Here is a 12,885-nt window from a genome sequence, read left to right as displayed (position 1 = left end):
ATGATAAGTTCAAAAACGCACACACCATACGGGGAATTATTTCTGTGGTTGAATCATTTACTTTATGGAGAGGAAGACTGGGAATAAAGATGAACCAAAAGCCTTGGAGCTTGTAATCGAGTATGCATATCGTAACACACAAAACATGACAGCCATTATTCAAACAAAACAAAATTTTATTTGATGCTGTAGCTTACAGCGGGAAAAAAAAAAGAGGAAAAAAAAAAAATTAGGAGCGATATCCTTACGTAACACTAGACACAATATCAACAAAACAATCGCCACTTGTAACTAAGTCCAGCCTTTCTGAAAACTTAAAACAATTAAAAGACTTTAAATATATAATAGTTTACAGCAGATGGCTCATTTACATTCTTTTTTGCTATAAAACAATTAAAACAATATTACAGTACTTTGGAGATTTACAGTCAAACACTCCTTTCATAAAAGATCAGCTTACAGTGCACTAAGCTTCAGCACCAACAGATTCTGGTTATGGAAGATTTACATTTTCTATTGTTATTTTGACTGTCTTTCATCTTCATCATCTTCATCATCATCAGAGAAGTCTCCTGACGGTCTGCCAGCAAACTGTTGTGCTGAAGAGTTGGGGGAGAAGTCATAGCGACCAGCTTTTGATGGTGGGGGGCTGCTAACAAGAGAATAAATTTTCAGTTCTGCACGCAAACAAGTACATTAAAAAATAGCAATTATTAAGAAGTATAACACGAGACACTGTTTGAAAATTTTAGTTTCTATCTTCACAAGTTTAATTTTTCTACAGAATATCTTCTTTATTTTTACTGCCCAACCAACTTCTCAACTGGGCCCTGAATAGAACTAATGATTTTTAAACAGTATGCATTCCAGAATGGAGTAACAACAAGATGAAAAGGATGGGTTGCTACTCACCACATACCAGAAGCATTGAGTCGCAGACAGGCAATATGATGAGACTGGTAAACATTTAAGATTTTGAACAGAAGGAATTTGTTTGAAAGCTTAAATGTTTAGCTGTCTTTTCATTGTGCCTGTTTGCAACTCAATACCTCCTCCATGTGGTAAGTAGAAATCCATACTTTTCAAACACATGGTTTTTAAAATCTTGCAATGCACTTATAGCTTTAGTTTTGAACAATAATAAATTCACTATAAGGGCAATGTCAACAATAAAGGCAAGAGAATCAGAGATGAGAACAATACATGAAAATATAATTTCTTACTTCATCATTTCACTACAATGTGCCTGTTGGAAAATTTTTAAGCCTAAGCAAGATAAAACACTACTGCAAATTTTAAAGACAAATATTGGAAAACTAGTATGACCTTTTGTTAGTCACACTGCCCCTTATATAAATTAATTAAAAATTTAAAATTTTCTTGCTCCCAAACAAAGGTTAGGTGGGCACTCCTTGATGAGCCGGAGTTATCCACAATGACTGACAACGTTATCTGAAAGCAAATGCTTCAGTTGCAAATTATGTTGCAGTTTCACTTGCTCAGCTGGTTTCAAGTCAATTACAAGTAATCAAATTTACTAAAAAGGAGACTACATAGCAATTTGATTTTTGTAGTTTCTTGCATTTATGGTAAATGAAGTTAAGAACTCGAGTATCAGTCTCCTAAAGCATGCCAATGCCGCTCTAAAATGTTCTCACGAAAATCAACTTTGAAGTTTCCCAAGTGTCTAATACCTAGGAAGTTCAAATTTATGAGGGACTGCATAGCTCTGTGGTAGAATGTTTGTCTACCATATAGGGGACCCATGTTCAATTTATGGCAGGAGCAAATTTTTAAACAAAGGTGCATGTTATGAGCATTTCCATGATGCATAAAATATATAAAGATGGAAATAAAAATCAGTAGTGCTTGAGACAATCTCTGGATGCCCCCCCCCCCCCAATTCAGTTTAGTTTGAATGGCAACACCATTTAAATATAAAATTCATCAAATATATGATCATCAATGTACCTAACAGTCATTTTTATTAAAAATGCAAGCCTCCTTATTTCTAATTACATCACAAGCAAAAACCCAGTTGCCATTGTAAATGTATAGTGACCCACATCGGTTCCACACCCAAGATTCAGGCATGCTGTTGTAAGGCAAGCCACAGAAGTTGCCAATCAAGGATGCGGGCACAGCCTCTCCTCAATGCACCCTACCGTCCAGCCAACAGCTTACAGAGTCGGGACTGTCCAGCCTCACCCTCAGTTACATGTTGACATTCTGATTAGGATTATCGGACTAGTAGTCACTCCGCATCAAGTGTCTTCTTGTAACAAGTTATTTCTAGACATAATAAAGTGTTGTTTCTTTCATTGTCTGTGCATTCTTGTGATCAGAATATATAATTCTTAATTATCTATTTTTTATGAAGAAAGATTGTTTAGATTAAAAACCTCACAAATGAAATTGTATTTTACACTTCACAGAAACATGACCTTTGTTTAAAAGTTAACAATGACCGGAAATCAGACCCATGTTGCCCACATTGCAGGCAAGCATTCTAGTAAAGAGCCACACCATCCATAAAAAAAAGATCTTATCTAGGGTATCAAAAACACTCAGAAAAATTTCTAGGTCTATTTTCTGGAGACTTTTTGGGAGTTGCATTGAACTGATTTGAAAGGCTGATACAAAAATCCGACTGCTGTGTATTCTCCATGTTAAGTATTTACGCCAACGCCAACAATGTAACAAAATGCACAAGTTCACTGTGATGTCGGCTAGAGTTAAATTTATTTACACAACCAAAATTGATTTTGTAATAAAATTATATCCTTAGCAACTGGAACATCTGATGTTGATAAAAAGTAAGTGCCGCAATTTGCAAATCAACAACTGTACATAGCAAAGCTTGATTTAAAATAGTAACAAGGGAAAGATATAAAGTGAATATTATCTGTAAAATTTGACAACTTTAAGCTTTAGCCAAAACATCACAGTTAACAATTCAATTTTCAGTCAGCTAAGACGTCCAGGAAAGTCAATATTGTATGGAACTACTGTCATATCTAACCCCAGCAACAGCCCATCTAGACACTGTAAATACGCTTTTTGTTTTAGTGCATACCTTGTGCTTTCATCAACATCATTGCTGGTAGATGACGTGGGTGAGCCATCACGCCGAGGACTGGCTGGAGGCGATAGAGCTTGCATCAGACGCCCTTTCCCTTCATTCCATATTTGCGACTGTAAAATGTAGTGAACTTATCAGTTGTGGCATCACAGGGGAGAAATGCTTGATAAATGTAAATTGCGCCCTCACCGAATATCTCATAAAAGCATTTCACCTATACATTAAGGAGAGAAGTTAAGCAGGGACACTTCCAATCATTCATTCAGAACAAAATGTATGAGTAGAGTGTAAAAATAATTTTGAAATTTCCTAATGAAAACTCTCTCTCTCTCTCTCTCTCTCTCTCTCTCTCTCTCTCTCTCTCTCTCTCTCTCTCTCTCTCTCAAATTCTTGGAAATGAAATGATCAGATACCTAGAAACGGTACTGTGGCTATTAAAAAATACTTAACTTTCTTGGAAGAAAAAAGATAAAGACTGTTAAATAAACATAAAATATTTTTTCTGTTCGGTCATGGGTAGTCATCTATCCTTATTTCATCATCTTTATTAGTCAGCTAACATAAATTGCTGGATAAAGGCCTCCTGGGTTTGTGGTCTTCAACTATATTTTACCCAGTTTCTATCATCATCCATCCACCTTCCATTATGTCAAGGCTTATCTTTTGGAATCCAGCAACCCTTGCTCCATCTAAATTTCAGTCTATTAATTATAACTTCTTCCACTCACATCTGTTCCCCAATCCATTTGTTTGTTTCCTGTCTCTTCCAGTAATTCTCCGTATGCATCTTTCGATTGATCATTGAGCACTTGTCAGTTTTCAAATACTTTTAATGCAAAGTGACACACTGCCAAAAACCATAAGCTGGTAACACACAGGTTGTAAACTTGCCTTTTCACACATATATGAAGTTTAGTTATGAAAAACCTGCTTAGTTTAACAAAAGCACCCCAGTGCTATTTTTACTTTTCCACTATTTGCTTCATTTAAGTACTTACATTTGAGCCTAGATTTTCTATCAAAGTATAACACAATTCGCAGCAACTGAAAACTGCAAATGAAGCCATGTCTCCACAATACACTCCACAGGAGTCCTAGTAGATATGTAGAGAAACTTCTGTGATGTCTGGAAGGTAGGTAATCAGGTACTGGTGGAAGTAAAGCTGTGAGGATGGGCCATGAATCACACTTGGTTAGCTCAGCTAGTAGAGCACTTGCCCATGATAGGCAATTACAAACAATGCCACTGTAACAAACCAAGCATATCACTCTGCCTCACATGGTGGCATCCACAAAAATGCGTGAACCACAAAACCCACATCTATAAAGAAATATCTGACATATTAGTACAAACAATAGTTGTGTGTTTGAGACTTCTCAACCTTTCAGCATATTATTTAAAGCAATTAAGTTATATTTTACATCTGCACTTCACTCTGAATAATGTCTTTCTACACAGCTACAGAACCTGGCTATTGTCAATTCTGATAGCAGTTTATAGCTAAAACTTTTTATATACATGATCACTTCATACAAAAAATAACACACTTGTGGAAATGTAGCTCACAGTACCAGAAACAAAAATATGTCACAATTCCATCAACATGAAAACAGGCAGACAGTTGCAGAAACACAATTCCAGATTACACAGTCTAATCCCAGCTTCTGGAACTATTAGTTCCTTCACAGATAGTTAAGAGGGTAGGTTGGGACAGGTAAAAGGGTAGGTTGGGGAAGGTTAGAAAGGAGCAGCAGGTCACTCAGACCCAAGGAGGACAGGGCCCCCATTTGTTGTAAGGATGTCCATAAGGCAGGTGGGTCCCTCTCATCCTGGTGTTTGAGTGACCTGCTGTTCCTTTCTAACCTACTCCATTTCTGAAGAGGGGAGTAATAGTTTGAAAAGCTGGAATTAGTGCTTTCACATTTAAAAAGAAGTATCTGCAGCACTGGAATTTCACCTTCTGAACCTAAGCAGTGGCTAGCTATTTGGTGTATTTATAATTTTATATTTTCCTCTCACTTATAGGTCAAATATGTTGTTCAGATAAGCGAAGTCAAAAGAATAGTATATGTCCAAATCAAATAGCAATTACTGTGACACCTACCCTCCACCCTCAACAAACACACACACACACACACACACACACACACACACACACACACACACACACTAGCAACAACTGATGACTTTAGATTCCTAGGTGATGGACTTAGCCACAATGTGTTTCAGAATGGTTCCAGAATGAAGCTTCTTACTGTATCATGGAATATATGCTATTGGATGATTGATAAAGTGATTTTAATTTACAGCAGATGGCATCCGGATTATAAGAGCTCATACTATTTTTGCAATTCATGTAATTATGGTTATAATATAGTAAATATGTGTACAGTAGAACTTGTTGGAAACTCTTACAAAAGGAAATGTAAAAACAGTGAAAGTGTACAACAATTTACTAAGGAATATGGATGGTTCCTCATTGAGAGGAATCAATTAGTAATCTGCACTGAGGCACACAAAAAATTTCTTGCTGTACCTGATAGTTCGGGTAGGAGACCAGATAACATGCAAAACTTTAAAACTATTTGTACACACAATTTATTGTTTCGTTAAATGATTGGTAGGTTACTGTTCAGGAAAATTTCTGTTCTTTTCACTGAATACAATACACAGTCAGTCAAGATGTGGCACACTAACTGGCATGTCACATGCACCATGAACCAGGGCTGCTTCTCCACATCGGAGACAGCTGTACATCATACAGCAGTGTCCTATTCTTGGTTTTGTTAGCGCCACTTCCTATCTGAGCGACTGGAATTATGTCTGCCATGGCCTTGTAGTTGGCCCCACATGGTACAGTGTGTTGCTTTGTATCTCCAGCCATATATTCTTCCACTGATGCATAAGTTTTCTTTTGTGGTGTTAGAAGATAGCATTTAGTGCATGATTCACTGTGTCCCCACATGTCCCTTACAAGTATTCCTAGTTGCGTTGTCAGCCTGCTCATTCCTATGAATAACCATGTGCCATGGTACCCAAATCAGTGATATCTATTTCCCTTGAAATTGTAAAAGGAGGAGGCTAATCTGGATTTACTGAACCATTCTGTTCACTGGATATCATTGTTGAATCCTCTGATGGGTGCTAAGGGAATTTAAGCATATGAGGAAGTCCTTGCACTGATCTCTTCTAATTCACACCAAATGTTTAAAAATGGCAAAAAGCTCTACAACAAAATCTAAAAATTGATTTGGCAGACAAGCAATAAGAACACTGTCACTGAAAATAGCCGAGCAGTCAAATGCCTTCGATTACTTGGTATAATCAGTGTAAGCAAACTTAAAACAGGAACTAGAGTAGCATGCACAATGCCCCTTCTCCCTCCTCCCCTCCAAAAAAGTATCAATCTGTTCACCTCATACTCCTGCCTTTGACCACCACTACTCATCACCACTACAAAAGCCTCCATCAAACCTTCCTTGCATCCATCATTGCCTCCAAATCTACCTAGCAGAACTACTACATTCACCACACCCTCAGAACTCCCTGCTGCCCCCTACAGAACCCAGAGCCTAAACTGACCTGCAACACAGTCATGTACTTGTCCTCCAAAAGCCTCGGTCCCACATAAGCATCAGCCATTTCCAAAGGTCCTAATCTTTTGCCCCATATTCAGTCACGCTGGGGTTGTTAAAGATCTTCTCTCCTCCTGATCCCTACAGTGGAAACACTTTTTTGTCACTAACCCTACAAATTAGACTCAATCCAAAGTCAATACTGAAACCTGACCAACTCGGTTTACTCCTAAAGCCAACGGTGATCCACCTCTATTGCCCTCAAATAAGCCTCTGTTAATTTTCCACCATATCCGCAGAAAAATGTGAGGCCTTGGCACTAAGAGACAGTGGTCATTTGTATGCAAGTTGCATTTGTGTGAATATGTGCGAGTGTCCTATTACTGAGGAAGGACTTTGTCCAAAAGCTGATATATTTCTTGTATTCTTTTCCATTTTGCCTGTCTGCAACTCAACGCAGTAGCAATCTAGCGTTTTAATATTTTTGTTATTCCATCATGGAATTTCCGTTGTTTGATTGCATCTAAATTTTTGAGTTGTACCTTTGCCCAGATCCTAAATAATCTCACTGTCAATCTATGATTTAAGCAGGCATATCCAAATTATGTTTAGACAATGAGAATACACATTGAAAACCGGGGAAATTACATTACATTATAAACATGTTGCACCGTAAGAAACAAGCACTCGTGTAGAAAGTGATAGCTCACCAACTTCTGTGCATACACTATGCGTGGAACTTGTTCTTTAGGTGCCTGTAACTCGCCTAATACCCATGTTGTGGACACATTAACATTCTTAGATAAGATCTTACTGATCTATACATTGTATAGTCTTAATCCAGCCAGTATCTAATGAAGGATTTGGAAAACAATATGAGGGAAGACCTGTATGTACTCCATATCATCCAGCTTGGAAATATCAAGTTGTTTACAGCCTTCACAATTCTCGTTTTAAGATCTTTTTAGACACATAAGCAGCAAAGCTTTGCATCAAATACAATGCCAAGAAATCTTACCGATTCCTTAGACCTAAGAGTGTGTCCCACAGTAGCAATGTCAGTATACTAAAAACATGTCTATGGTTGAAACCAGTGCATGCGCGCGCGCTGTACTACCCCCCCCCCCCCACCTCCACCTCCACCACCCCCCCCCCCCCGCCCCACACACACACACACACACACACACACTAATTATCTCAATGGAAAACCAAAAACCTGTGGCTTCTAAATCAAATCTTCAAAATTTATCTGCATCATTTGTATTTGGGAGCCAATGGAAGAAAGATAAGAGCCAGAAGAGAAGATTACAAAATCCTCCACAAAAACAATTGGCAGGTCTCAATACATGTTTTCCTAACCCTTTTAGAGGGTACAATAAATCAACATTGTTTCTCCTTTTTTATTTTCAGCTGCAGTTTCCTTTAGGTCCATACTACTTCTATTCTTCAAGAATGTCATTCCTTCTCTTCTTGTGTCCAATTTCTTACAGTTCTTGTGTTTCTCTGTCCTGAACATGTCCCTCTGCTAGTGCTTTATTACGAAGTATTCTGTTACTCATTGTTGTAATGACTAAATCATGAGGGTGTTGCCAGGAAAAAAAACAAAATCAACTAAGTATGAATATTTGCTATAAGGCTTGTAACTTAGGCAGAGATGTACAATGTAAGCCACTTTTGTCAGTTCATTAAGAGGTCACACATATTGGGGAACTGCTGATTTCACATTTACTGATTGTGAATTGGATATAAAAAAGCAGCACAGTCATGTAACATCTTTAAGCAAACAGCCTCAAATGCCACATACAGAAGCCCTCAAACGTCAAGCAAGGCCGAGTTCCACTGAACAGAAGAGTCCCAGCCAGTCTTTGATAAACAAGCCTGCAGCAGATACTATGCGAGTAAGCATCATACTCAATTAAGCTTGCACGCTACGGGTATCTTGCAAAGCTTGCCTGTATATACCACCATTGGACTAGTATTAATGGTTTCCATCATACATTTGTCTCTATATACCTGTGTCTTAAGTCCCTTTCATTGTGATGAGTACTTGAACCAAAGGGTGCAATTAGAGCAATACAATCTGACAAGTCCACGGCTCGTGGTCTGTAGTACCATACATTACTGTGTATATCTGAATCTTAATGAAGTTACAGACCACAGTGACCATTTGTTCTGGTAACTGATTGGTTGAAAAATCTCAGATTGACCCCACGCCAGCTCACTCCTGCACGCAGCCACATATGGACCAAGAAACAGGTGACCTCAAATTCTGTGTCACTTCTGATCTGAGCGTGAGCTTCTAAGTATGTTGCAACCCACGACATATTAGATGTGGAGCCCAGGCTTCGATAAATTGCTGAGTACCTTTACTAAGAAGGAAGGTGCCTTAGAATACGAAACATAAGATTTTATCCTTGGAGAACTAGCAAGCCCCATCTTAGGATGACTGGCTTGAGCTTTCAAGGTATATCTGATACAGTGTACATGGAGAGCTGTCATTTTTAGTGTACAGCAGGAGCGAAGCAAGAAGAAGACAGATGAAGTCAAGAGGCTGTCCACCGTCCAGTGTCACAAAATTAATAGATCACTGCAGTAAACATCAGATGATGCCTTCCCAGCAGTTACAGCAATTGGGGTCAGGGCCACTGACATCTGAATCAGTGGCATATATGTGCTGACCACACCAAATTTCAACATTATGCGGCATGAGACATCTACAAAGTGTCGCCACCTGACTGACAAATGCAGTAAGTGAATAACTACATAGCATGAAAAAAAGGTTCACAGATTTAAGGAAGAATGAAAAAGCACATAACATGAACCTGGAAAGGAGTGAGGTCCCCACTAAGCATACAGTCTTGGCTAAGTTACTTCTGAGAGCTTTTGATGGAAATAAAAATGAACTTAGAGAATTCATAGACAACTGTGACCAAGCATTTTAACTGCTGTGAAGCCACAGTCATAGTGTGCTATTAAATTTTATTAAAATTAGAACTACTTGTACATGATTTGGCAGCAACGTGGGCAAATGTGAAGGGAATTTTCTTTGAGAACTACGAGTCAAAATGGTCTTTGGATTACCATATGTGTCTATTATTACTCAGTAGACAGAACAGGGCCGCAACTATTGCCGAATGGGTGCGTCACACTGTCACATTGCAGCACCAATTTCAAGAAGCCATCCAGGGAGTGTTGAAAGAATCAGACATTCCAGGAATCCAAACTAATTGTGAAGCTGGCACAAGCAATGTTCATATGGGGAATTGAAGATAAAGGGACTAAAACAGTCATTAGAGCAGCAAGAAGAGAAGATTTAATGTTTGTTCAAGCAGTGTCTCTAGCATTAACAGATGGAGCATCCATCCATCACCTCTAATAAAGAAAAGTTTGGTGAATCCAGTTGCCCAGGAGATCACTGTTTTAGATGTAAGAGAGGGGGCTGCCATGCAAGGAACTGCACTGCAGATAGAGAAGTCAGGAAAATAGACACCATCCCACTGAGTATAGTAGAGCAGAAAAATGGGCACTCCATCCTCCCCAACCACCAGAAAGGATAGAGAGAATTCTATGCAGAGGCCATCACAGGGAAACTGGAAGCATGTGGCTGATGGTTTGTCGTTGTGATATGTTTGTTTGTAACGAACAGGACACAGCCCAACAGTGTAATTCTGATGCTAGTCTAGCAAACATGAAGACTCAGAAACTGGGAAACGAAAGAATGGCATGGGTATGCAGTCAACCAGTGCTGAAAAGTTGTTCTCAGTAGACTGCAAAGGTAGGAATGATTCCGTAAGTATAAGATGCATGCTGGGAAGTGCACGAACGCACATGTTTCATAGCAGAAGGTGTACAACTTTGCTTCCGGAGTTTGCCGATAGGTGGCGACAATGGTAAGTAGCAGTCGAAAGAAACAGATCGCAGACGTCAGGCAGTTAGCTTGGACCTCGGTCAACATAACCTCATTCAAACATTAGTCGATTTGTGTCTACATCATAAAGTTGTTCTTGATTGAAAATGTCTGTTTACAAGCCTAATTCTCGTCATCTGTGGGAGGTGTTACTGTTTTGTTTCAATAAGAAGAAAACAGCAGCTGAGCCTCATCAAATGCTCTCAAGTACGTATGGTAAGGACGCTATTGGTGAAAGAATGTGTCGGGAGTGGTTTCAACACTTCAGGAACAGTGAATTTAACATCTTAGAATGGCATATTGGTGGAAGAGAGAATGTTTTCGAAGACGCAGAATTGGAGACATTGCTGAGTGAAGACTCACGTCAAACTCAAGAAGAATTGGCACGATCAGTGCGAGTGACACAGTAAGCCATTTCAAAATGTCTCACAACTATGGGCATGATTCAGAAAGAAGGAACTTGGGTCTCTTGTGAGCTGAAACCAAGAGACGTTGAACGGTGTTTGTGTGTTTGTGAACAGTTGCTTCAGAGGCAAAAAATGGAAGGGATTTTCGCATAGCATTGTGACCGGGGACGAAAAATGGGTTCATTAAGATATCCCTAAATGCAAAAAATCAAGAGGATATCCCGACCATGCTTCCACGTCGACGGCCAAACAGAATATTCACGACTCCAAGATCGTGCTCTGCATTTGGTGGGACCAGCTCGGCGTTGTGTACTATGAATGTTAAAACCAAGTGAAACAATCACAGGTGCTCATTATTGAACACAATTAATGCGTTTCAGCAGAGTATTAAAAGACAAACGGCCACAATACAGCGAGAGGCACGATAAAGTGATTTTGCAGCACGACAATGCTCGACCCCATATTGCAAAATACGTCAAAACGTACTCGGAAATGTTAAAATGGGAAGTCCTACCCCAACCTCCATATTCTCCAGACATTTCTCCCTCTGACTATCACCTGTTTAGATCAATGGTGCATGGCCTGGCTGACCAACACTTCTGATCTCATGAAGAAGTCACAAATTGGATCAACTCATGGATCGCTTCAAATGGATCGCTTCAAAAGATTAACATTTTTTCGATGTGGGATTCGTACACTGCCCAAAAGATGGGAGAAAGTAGTGGCCAGCAATGGAAAATACTTTGAATGATATATGTGTAACCAATTTGTTTAATTAAAGTATCAAATGCCAGGGAAAAGAATGGCAGAAACAAAGTTGTACACCTATTAAATAGTGCTGCTCAAGTTAGCACAATAAAGAAATCAGCACCAAAGAGTATGTTGGCTACAAAGATTAAAACTTAAAGCGATTACTACAGAAGTAATAGAGATGTGCGGAGATGTGATGTTACCACTGAGGATCAATGATTTTGTGTGTGTGTGTGTGTGTGTGTGTGTGTGTGTGTGTAAAGCATAAGTTTCATATAGTGAAGCACGAGTAAAGACATCCTGTATGAAGGAATCTTAGGCAGAGATTTCTGTGAGAGTGTAAAAGTAATCATAGATTAGGTGACAAAGACCCTATGGCTCACGGGCAGACCACTATGGCTACAGACAGAACATGAGCCAAACCACAGAATCTTGCAGACTAGGAGAAAGCCATGAAGAGAGGAGCAGTGCCCACGGAACGGGCATAAGGCAGCCGACAGAAGTGGATGACAAGGAAAACTGCGATCCCAGAGGCCTCAGTAGGAGTTCAAGTAGAATCAGAAATAATTCTGAGTGATAAGAGAGATCTCTAGAGTAAAGAGTCAGAAGAAATAAGAAGTGATAGGGTGCCACATCTAAGGGAAGCTAGGAACAAAGATGAGAAGCAGATGGAAAGAAAAGTGAGCCTGTGTGACATTATACAAATAGGCCCATGATAAGGATTTAAGTCCATAACACATATCTGACCAAAGGAATAATGGAGAAGCAGCAGTTGGGTGTATCTTTGGCTGCAGCTTTGATAACCATAGACAGAAATGAGTATTTTCAATACCATGGAAGAAGCTGTTATAATGGATGTCCTAAAGTTAAGATAGAAGCAGTACACATAGTGGAAGAAGGCAAGGAATGGCGCATACTTAGTATAGTTTCAGTGGACCAAAAGACAAGGTTATGTATAAGCTGTTCATATATTTTGATAATGTGGTCATGTTAAAATTGCAGGCCGACAAGTGTTAATTCCTATAGAAAGAGGTAAATTACTTACGGCACATAATTATGACAGAAGGATTAAAATCCAACCCTAGAACTTGAACATGTTAAAGGAGCAGCCAAGACCCAGTACCACATAGCAGTTAAAGAACTTTCTACGGATCATGTCATTT

The 12,885-nt window shown here is 39.1% G+C and overlaps 1 protein-coding gene across 8 annotated transcripts in view; it reads right to left on the bottom strand.

Moving 5' to 3' along the window:
• Nucleotides 1-211: 211 nt before the first annotated feature.
• LOC126458440 (choline-phosphate cytidylyltransferase A-like) overlaps nt 212-12,885 on the bottom strand; it is a 133,350-nt gene continuing 120,676 nt past the window's right edge. For 5 of the 8 annotated variants that reach the window (XM_050095497.1, XM_050095500.1, XM_050095495.1 and 2 more), the window contains 2 exons: nt 3,077-3,195; nt 212-652 (listed from right to left, as the gene is read on the bottom strand). In XM_050095497.1, coding sequence (XP_049951454.1) covers nt 520-652; nt 3,077-3,195 — 252 coding nt within the window. In that variant the 3' untranslated portion in view covers nt 212-519. The remainder of the gene's footprint in view (nt 653-3,076; nt 3,196-12,885) is intronic. The other 3 variants (XM_050095496.1, XM_050095498.1, XM_050095499.1) reach the window with 3 other exon arrangements.

The sequence above is a fragment of the Schistocerca serialis genome, chromosome 2 (assembly GCF_023864345.2).
Source record: "Schistocerca serialis cubense isolate TAMUIC-IGC-003099 chromosome 2, iqSchSeri2.2, whole genome shotgun sequence".
NCBI classification, from domain to species: domain Eukaryota; kingdom Metazoa; phylum Arthropoda; class Insecta; order Orthoptera; family Acrididae; genus Schistocerca; species Schistocerca serialis.
The sequence above is the reverse complement of the archived record's forward strand: the minus strand, read 5'-3'. Positions and strand labels throughout refer to the sequence as shown.